Here is a 9,752-nt window from a genome sequence, read left to right on the forward strand (position 1 = left end):
GACTACATCTCATCTATATTTCTATTGTCATAAATCTTAGATGTGGCGTGGATTCTTCTAATCCACTCCCACAGGTAGCCATATTGATTTATACCAGGATAAAATTATTCCTCAAGACTGGATTGATTTGGTTGATCACTTTTAGGTGTCTGCTTTTACAACACTTATTGAAAGAACCCAAATGTCCACAGAGGTCTTAGGTCAGTTATGCATTTCTTTGTGTTACCTAAATTGGCCTGAAGAGCTTTTTTAGCTGATCCAAATAATGTATTAAATGCTAATTTATTGATAGGGCAACCAAAAACCAAGATTTTACTTATTCCTTAAACTTTTTTGTTCCAGTGCAAAATTAAAAGTGCCAAAAGATGATAATGTTATGCTGCCCCCTAATGGTATGTATGGATAGTCTTAATATTTTTACTGGAGTTCTATAAACATGTTACCATAAACATTTAAGTAACCTGTGATGATTGAATGTAAAACAAGCTAAATTTATTTATTTCTAAAAAATAAATAAATAGCACGTAAATAATCCGTTTTACAGTAGCCACATTTATATTTATATTCCGATAGGTGGAGTTCAACTACAGATTAATTTCTTTCAAATGGATTTGGACTTTCATCTCGACATAGCGCCAGTGTATAGTTTGTAAAGGGCAGGATAGTTTCATTTAAAATTCTCAATTGAATTCGAAAATATTTTACAACATTGTTTAATCTAGTCAAGAGGGTGGTTGATTAAACTATTCTGAGGTTACTTATTGTTGGCTGTAACATCAGCAGACGTGTGTCATAGACTCGAGATCTTTTTCCACGCACCTTTCTCGGAGCATCAGTGTCTCATTTAATGTCGAGCACAAACTGACAATTACCTTCTTTATTCTTGGATTTCATCCTCTGGATACTTTTTAAAAGAGGGCAGCATGACCACAAAGGAGGAGAAGGTAGACTGTTTATTGGTGGTGTTCCTTTTAGTCAGATTTGTGTTTTTAAATTAAATAAATAAGTTGTGAGTTCCACTGTAAAGTCATATATAACCGATTTCTAATTGAATTGTAGTTATTTTTGTTGTGAAGTTGATTCTTTGTTTTGTCACATTAAATGCCTGTTATTATTATAGTTATGTGTATACTCAGGGTCATACATACACTTTGGTATTAATGGTGACCTCTACAGCTATTGGGGGAACTCTACAATATGGATACAACCTGGCCATTATGAATGCACCAACTGTGGTAAGTGTTTCATTGGCTTTGTGTTTGTGAAAGAGTAAAAATGTTTAAATTCATTTCATATTAGGTGTCTCTGTGTCTATTAAGGCCAGTTACCGGTTTTCTGTTCTGTATTCATTCCTGCAGTTCATTCAAAACTTTGTCAATGAGACATTTCTGGAGCGATGGGGAATTCAGTTGGGGGTTTACGACATCACACTGATATGGACCTTTATTGTTTCCATTTTCTCACTGGGTGGCTTTATTGGGGCCCTGATAGCAGGGCCAATGTCTGTACGTTTCGGCAGGTATGATTAATCTTGTTTTTATATAGTATAATTTACATGAAAAGTTCATGTTCCATGCACAATTTTTTTATTTATATTAATTTAGACTTGATAATTTAAATGTAAAAATATATATATAATTTTTTTTACTTTAAATAAGTAGTAAATCTTTAAAGTATGCTCTGTTATGTTCTTGTTTCCAAGGAAGAAGACTATGTTGCTGAACAATGTCTTTCTCTTCTCAAGTTCATTGCTTGCATTGTTAAGCCGAACAGCAAAGTCATTTGAGATGATTATCATCTCCAGATTTTTGGTTGGCATAAATGCAGGTACTGTGTATATATTTTTCCTGCAAATGCAGTTTAATGGTCTCTTTTCTATTTTGCCATTGAGATCACTAGTTTCTACCTAGTATTATTATAAACATATTCTCTGTTTCTATTCAGGCATCAGTATGAATGTACAGCCCATGTATTTTGGTGAGAGTGCACCAAAGCACTTACGAGGGGCTGTGTCCCTGTCCTCAGCAGTCTTCACTTCTTTTGGTCTGGTGTTGGGACAGGTGGTCAGTCTGAAGTATGTTATATATTTGACATATCTCTTACGACGCTAATGAGAGTGATTACCATTTCCATATGTAATGTGAAGATTTTTATTTTATTGAGTACATTATGAGCAGCATTGAAAATACCTAACATGGCAATGTTATTTTTTGCCCAAATTAAATAGACAAGCATGACTGGAATGATTGATATTAAAATGCCTGTATTTATTTCAGAGAGCTGTTAGGTAGTGAGTCGTGTTGGCAGTACTTATTGGCTAGTAATGCTATCCCAGGCTTCATCCAGCTCCTCACCTTGCCATGGTTCCCAGAAAGTCCCCGATACCTCCTCATTGACTGTGGAGACAAAGAGGCCTGCCTAATGGGTATGAGAGCCTGAGTTTTAAGTATTGGTGCAGTTATACTGTATATTGCTATATTGTTTGCAATACAGAATATGATAGCCATAAGCTGGTTATGAGCTGGTCCTGAGCAGGAGATAGTTGCTTAGGACCTGCTTAAACCCGTTGCCATGCTTCAAAACATACATAACCACCATATTATTTTTCAATAATGAGTTCTTTGGGGAACTTTTATTTTTAAGAATTAACAGATAAAACAATATTATATGTACTTTAATAACTTTTAACAGTTTTTAAAGGGATAATTCAAATTCTTTCCTAGATTGTCAAAGATGCTTTTGGCCATAGAATGAAAGTAAACCATTTGCTTCTTTGGTTAGAAAAAAAATAATAGTACAAAACGTTAGATATCGTTAGATTGTATTTCACAAAGCATGTAATTCTCACGCATGAATATATACAACAGTAATGTTTGTTCCGCAGCACTGCAGCGTCTGCGAGGCTGTGAGGTGCAGAGAGAAGAGCTGGATGAGATTCTGCAGGAACAGAATGAGACGAAGGGAGAACGTGCCAAACAGCCGTGGGAGCTCTTCACTGACCGCAGCGTCCGCTGGCAGCTCATCACTGTGGCGGTCCTGAGCAGTGCCATGCAACTGTGCGGTAATGACTCGGTGAGTCCCTGCCTCTGTCCAATTCTGTGTCATTATATATTTGGCTCTTAGTTGGTAATTCAAGTGTAACTGGATCACCGGTGCATTGCTTCATAAAGTGAATGTTAACCCAAAAAAACACACCCAGCCGATCATGAGAATGAATGCTTGTGTTGCAGGCTTTATGTTAATATTTGAAAGATTCTTCATGATTCAGGGGGATAAAAATGCATGCAAGCATACACACAAAGCACTTATCAGAAGTTAAAATAGATAAGTTCATCTCTTAATATTAGATAAAATAGTAGTAATTATGTTCAAATACTTAGTACTTATGTTTTTAATAATATTTAATTTAATCATTCAATTCAGAGAATTTTGAAAATTTATATAACTGTTTCCACAAACATATTAAGCAGCACAACTGTTTCCAAAACTGATAATAAGAAATGATTCTTGCGTCAAATGAACAAAGAATGATTTCTAAAGGATCACGCGACACTGAAGACTGGAGTAATGGCTGCTGAAAAACTAAACAGCAAATGACTAATTGACTTGCCTTGTAAAAGAGCTTTGGTAAATCTCATAACACTTAACACTTACATAACATAACACGTACATAACACTTTTTTTACATAACTCAAAATGCTTCAGAAGTATTTCAAGTGTTAGTGTTGGTGTGTGTGTGTGCGTGTATGCGTGTGTGTGTTATGCACACTCTGAATTTCAGAAACTTAGGACCATTTTTTTCAATCCTCAGATTTACTTCTATGCATCATATGTGTTCCAAGAAGCGGGTATATCTGCAGGACAGATCCAATATGTGACCATTGGCACCGGGATGTGTGAATTCACTGCTTGCATTCTATGTGTGAGTCTTCCATTCATCTGTTATCAATTATGTAAGAGTCCCAGAGCTGTACAGGCAATCCTTTGACCTCACTTGCATAGTTTGAGTGAATTAATTCATCTTGAATGCCGGGGTGATCAGTCAGGGCTGGATAAACGTTTTAGTCCCTTTTACCAAGATATCATTTGTTTGTAGGATCTAAATTACCATTTTAATTATGTAACTGAATACTGAATAATTTCTGTGTAGAATGACAATGCCACACATGAATTTTAAATCTCTGTATGTTTGTGTGTGTGTGTGTGTGCAGAACCTGTTGATTGAAAGGTTGGGTAGGAGGCTGATGTTGATGGGCGGCTATGTTCTCATGACAGGATGGGCTATAGTCTTCACTGTGGCTCTTTCCCTTGAGGTGTGTATTATTCAATGTTGCATTACCCCCCTTTCCTTTAACTAGCACACACATACTGTAGTCACGTGGAAGCTTATGTACAAGCTAATGTTTAACCTTAAAGGGAACACATAATGTCCAACATTAGAGTGTTCAACTGAATTGTCGTCATCTTTGGTTAAATATAACTTTTACCTCTGGTTTGACCTTTCATCCAATAGAATATGGTTACCTGGATGCCTTACCTGAGCATGACCTGCATCTTCACCTACATTCTCAGCTTTGGCATGGGACCAGGTGAACTACAACCTTGATAACACCTTGATATACAGTGAAATGTATATATAATGCAACCATTTCTATAGTTTTATTTTACACTGTGGTTTGCCATTTATCAACACTGTGTTCTTCCTATGGTAGCTGGGGTGACTGGAATCCTCCCAACAGAGATGTTTAACCAAACATCACGTCCTGCCGCCTACATGACCGCTGGCTCTCTAATGTGGCTTAACCTTTTCATTATCGGGATGATCTTCCCTTTCCTTGTGGTGAGAACTTGAAAATATTTTTAATATTCTTAATATCTGACATATTTGACAAAATACACATTAAAAATAGGATCCTTTTCTTCTGAATGTCCTCTATGTGTGTTTTTGCAGAGCGGTTTAGGACAGTATTGCTTTGTTCCATTTGGGGCTGTGTGCCTCTTGACTGCTTTATATATTCAGATGGTCCTACCTGAAACCAAGGGAAAGACCATATCGATGATCACTAAAGAGTTTTACAGGCTCAACTACCGTGGACAGGTGAAGATGGATATAGAAGGAAAACAAGCTCAGTACCAACTTGGGGAAATCTTTCACTCCACTGCCTTATAGTGTGGTAAAATTTCTCACAAACTAAATTAATATTTTTAGAAGAATATCTTTAAAATTATGCCTTAACTGCAGTAAGTTTACATCTTTGTACATGCATTACTTGCTGATTAAATATTGACTGACTTGACTGACTTGCTTTGCTTACTTGATTCAGCCATTACTCATGCATTAAATTATTTAAGAATAAGATATTGCTAATCATAGACTTAACTGCTTGGAAATTAAATGAAAAGAAGTTCTCTTTAGCTCCCTTTACCATGATTCCCATCAGGTAAGAAAAACTGATTTTTTTTTTGTTGTTTTTTTGTTAGCACACTTGATACAGGAGATGGTTTAAGATAACACTTAGGTACGTTGACTTTGAGAGTGTGCAGATATAACATTTCTCCCAAATGTTTTTCCTTAAGGTCAGTGTGACTCAGCAACACTCTTACAGCGGTGAACCCCTGAAGCTATTCTATGGCAACAGTGAGCTTTAGTTCATAGTAAACCCGTGATTCTGGCTGATGTTTAGAACAGATTAACAAGACTATTCTGCTAAATCTGTTGCTTATTTCTGCAAGATTATCTGCACAAATGCAGCCGTACCTAAAGTTCTGCCAACTTTAAAAGGACATACTTATTTAGGTCGCCAATTACAGCTGACTCATTTAATGTAGTTTTGTACTGGACTGGGTTGTTAAAAAGTTACAGACCTATTCTCATACATCAAAGTTATTAATATTGAGGTTGTTCATTTTCTAAAAAAAAACAAAAAAAAAAAAAACACTAACACCACTGACAGTTTGGTTTTTGGCTATTGTGAAATGGGTAAGCACTACAAATTAGGGTGAAGTCAAGGTGGTAAACTGTATGTTAAATGTGAATAAACATATTCTAAATACACAATTTTTTTTAATGGCGTTTTAAAATAAAATGAAAATTATCAAACAAATGGGACACACATTTTCAGCCAGTTTGAACTTAGGTTATAAATTTTCTTAGAATGGGACATTGTAACATTTTAAATAATTTTTTCAAAATATAAAATTATCAATTGTGCCAGTGATAGTGACTTCATATATAGTATATTCATAATAGTATAAATAATTAAAACACTTCACCAGAAGTGCAAATGTAAGGAAATTAAACACTTCAACAGAAGTACATACATTTAAAGTATTAAAACACTTCAACAGAAGTGCAAACATAAATAATTGAAACACTTCAACAGAAATGCAGTGTACTATATGTGTTACACAATAATGTGCCTTCTTTTGTGTGAGCACGTTTTAATTCAGCTGTGTAAGTGTCTAACACACTTCCATTTTTCTGTGCATACAGTATGCGCGTGTGAACAGGTGTTTTAAAGGGCTGCAGGTTGTTTTATGCTCAGCATGGGTTCTTTTTTAAAACACAACCAGCCTAATAGCCTGGTTATTTTTTGGTTTTAGAAACCCCTTTAATTCCATTAACCTTTGCACATTCAAAAGCTTTAATTTGATTCCATTAGAATTAGCAAATTCAAAATCTTTAATTTACTAGGACGGCCTATTTTATCATGTTAAGATAAATTACGACAATCGAAAAACAAAAAAAGAAAGAAACTTGCACATTATTGCATAAAATTGCATCATAACAGATGTAACACAAATCTGTATTGTGGACTGATATATTCGAATTTAACTCTAAACAACTTTAATAAACTATGTTTAGGTGACTATTTTTCTACTAATGTCAAAATTATAATTGTTATTAATTCCACCATCATGCCAACAGATGGTCTCAATGCAATGGCGCGGGAAGGGGGGTGCTGCGGGGGCTGCAGCCCCCCCTGGTGGGGGGCTGTGGACTACCCTAATATTGTACTTAAAAACGTGAAAAAATAAATAAATAAATAAATAAACAGACATAACAATGTGTTTAATATGGGATTAAGATATAGTGTATAAGATATAAACTAATGATTAATTATTTTAATATTTCGTTGATAAAAGACTATAGTCTCCTCAGGAAGTGCTTCCGTCACCTCACACTTGTTTGGTCATGGCTAGCAATAAGCAGCAGAAACGTATCTCGGACTTTTTTTCGGGTAACACAGTTAAGAAAAGTAAAAATAGTGATGGGAATTCTTCTCAAACAAAGGATGTCAACAATAACGTCGATGAAGCTCGCATCCGCAACACTTCAGAACCAGAGGCTCTGGTGTGCAAATCTGGAGAAGCACAGTGGGTGGCGACGTCAGTTCTTTGAAGCAGTGGACTTAATCCAAACTGAGCTTAAAAGAAGATTTGATCAAAGTGGAATTAAAGTGGCTGCACAAAGAGAAACGACTCTTATCGAAGCTACAAACCAAAACCTGTCTGGTCTAAATGAAGAAATGCAACTCCCGGAAAATTTTCTACCTCCGTGAAGTTGGCACCCCATAAAACGAAATAATTTCCAAAACTATGCCATTCGTTTGTGCTGCGTTTGTGCTGATTTGTGCCGCAAAAATGAACGTTTGTGCTGGTTTGGTGTTTGAGATATTGAACATTATTTTTTGGGTTGCGTGACGTCACTCTCCACCCCATGTCCTTCAAATCGCTCCAAACCGGTGTCATTCGTTTGTGCTCGGTCACAACATAATGACGTCACATATTTTCCAACCCAGCCCTCAGCACCCCCCCCAGCGCCTGTCTCAATGAGCTAAAGAATTGGTTTAGAAATCCAGTCTAACGGAAATAAACGTTCTGTTGAACCTGAAATATGTACAAATAAAAAAATAAAATACAAATAAAAAATGTTGGTTACACTGGATCTACCGAAAGTACTTTTGTACTGGTTATTGTTTTGGGCTGACTGTTAAATCGTTATTTTCATTTAAGGTAATATTTACCTTAGTCCTGAGATGAACATCCACCAAGTTTTATGGACTTTGGAGTGCGGGGCAGAGGGTGAGAGAAGTTATAATTTCTTTTTCTTTTGGATTTTTTTTTTAATTTATTAAAAAAAAAAAGTATTCATTAGAATGGTTTATTTATTCATCTACTGCACTTCAACCCTGGTGTACACCCATTACTTGAACCTCTTTATGATTTTGACTTTCAGACAAGCAGCAGGAAATAGATTTTGGAATACTCATCAAGGCAGCACTCATGTCTATTCAAAGATTCATGCTTGCATGTCAAGGTACAATATTAGCAATAATGAAAAGCATTAGTTTGGTTTTCTGTTATGTTTTGGCCTTATTACCAAATAATAATTTAATAACCTTATGCATTTATAGCTATAATGTGTATGATTGGATCAGTTGCACCAGTCATGTATGAAATAATGAAAAACTACACTGTTTTCACAGCAGGTTGCCAGTCACACTGTTTTTACACAAAATAACCTAGAACAACATGCACAATTATTAATTCTGTTGTGCTCATCACAAGGGAGAAATCTTTCAAATACAATTTTATTTTATACCTATCTCTGTACCAAATAGTCGGAGACACAAAAACAGTGTACAAAAACAAACATCAATAGAAAAGTATGCTTATATTCAAATGTCCAAAAATTGATCAAAGTTGTGACATAAATTGCAGAGAAACAACATTTTGTCAAAAAAACAAAAAAGGTAGGATACCAAACGTACAAATGTACACCTTTCTATGTGCATGTCTTTATACAAAAGTGTCGATGCAACTCTGTTTGTATATGGTTTTTATAAGATAGGTCCTTTAAATGACAGATTTTTCCTACCCATCGCGGTTCACAATCAGTACTGGGAAGGCACTTTGCAACATACAAATATACAAAAAAAAAACATTTCCAGTGATGTAATAAGCTAGAACACCATACGAGACACAAACAACAACAATAAGAATAACTGAAAAATTCCCTACAACTTAAAATTTGTAAATAAATAATGGCTGCAAATATTCAGATCACACTTACTGGGCAGACAATGATTGTTACTATTAGAATTATAAAACTGCAATCAATTAACAGATGTTATGATCTGATATTAGCAATGATTAGTCAAATAAGTAAGCTGAAGCTAAAAACAGATCAGTCCGCCTCAGATTTTACGGCTGCACATAAAAACATTAAGTCGAACAAGTACATACGGTAATAAAATAAAGACTTTTTGTGTGTGTGTACATTATGTCATTCATAGCTTAAATCATGAGTGACCGCTTGCAAAACCTCGGAAACATTGTACATACTGCCTTACCAAATACTCCAAATACATTATTGGTACACAATACTAATAACCTGCAGGGTAAAATAAAAGGAAAGGTAACCAGCATTAACACTGTATTTAGAGTAAGGGGAACAGGGTAACACCAAACACACACTCAAATACTTGCATGATAATAAAGACACAACTAAATTTATGGATTTGTCAATAACAACTTAAAACAATTCTGTTAAAACTTGCTCAACGAAAAAAATAATAAAATAAAAATGAAAAGAAAAGAAAGATCCATTCATTCAGCAAGGCCAAGGAAAATATACAAGGACCCCGTTTGCATAAACTAATATAATTGGCCATACATATAAACATATTTGTTTTATATATAGAATGTTACATGTCATTAAATTTAAATTAAGCAGGAATGTACTGAAC

The 9,752-nt window shown here is 35.1% G+C and overlaps 1 protein-coding gene across 3 annotated transcripts; it reads left to right on the plus strand.

Annotated features, from left to right (window-relative positions):
* Positions 1 to 592: 592 nt before the first annotated feature.
* LOC132160492 (solute carrier family 2, facilitated glucose transporter member 11-like) lies at positions 593 to 5,281 on the plus strand. 3 transcript variants are annotated; one of them, XM_059570165.1, is made up of 12 exons: positions 593 to 944; positions 1,121 to 1,235; positions 1,359 to 1,519; positions 1,703 to 1,827; positions 1,945 to 2,074; positions 2,277 to 2,425; positions 2,885 to 3,072; positions 3,812 to 3,922; positions 4,212 to 4,313; positions 4,514 to 4,589; positions 4,713 to 4,840; positions 4,952 to 5,281. In XM_059570165.1, the coding sequence occupies exons 2-12, from the start codon at positions 1,161 to 1,163 to the stop codon at positions 5,168 to 5,170; spliced, it is 1,464 nt and encodes a 487-aa protein (XP_059426148.1). In that variant the 5' UTR covers positions 593 to 944; positions 1,121 to 1,160; the 3' UTR covers positions 5,171 to 5,281. The 3 variants fall into 3 exon arrangements, with proteins under 3 accessions (XP_059426148.1, XP_059426147.1, XP_059426149.1); XM_059570164.1 differs by having other exon boundaries at positions 1,137 to 1,235; XM_059570166.1 differs by having other exon boundaries at positions 1,177 to 1,235.
* The last annotated feature ends 4,471 nt before the right edge of the window (positions 5,282 to 9,752 follow it).

This window comes from Carassius carassius, chromosome 17 (genome assembly GCF_963082965.1).
Source record: "Carassius carassius chromosome 17, fCarCar2.1, whole genome shotgun sequence".
Lineage (NCBI taxonomy): Eukaryota > Metazoa > Chordata > Actinopteri > Cypriniformes > Cyprinidae > Carassius > Carassius carassius.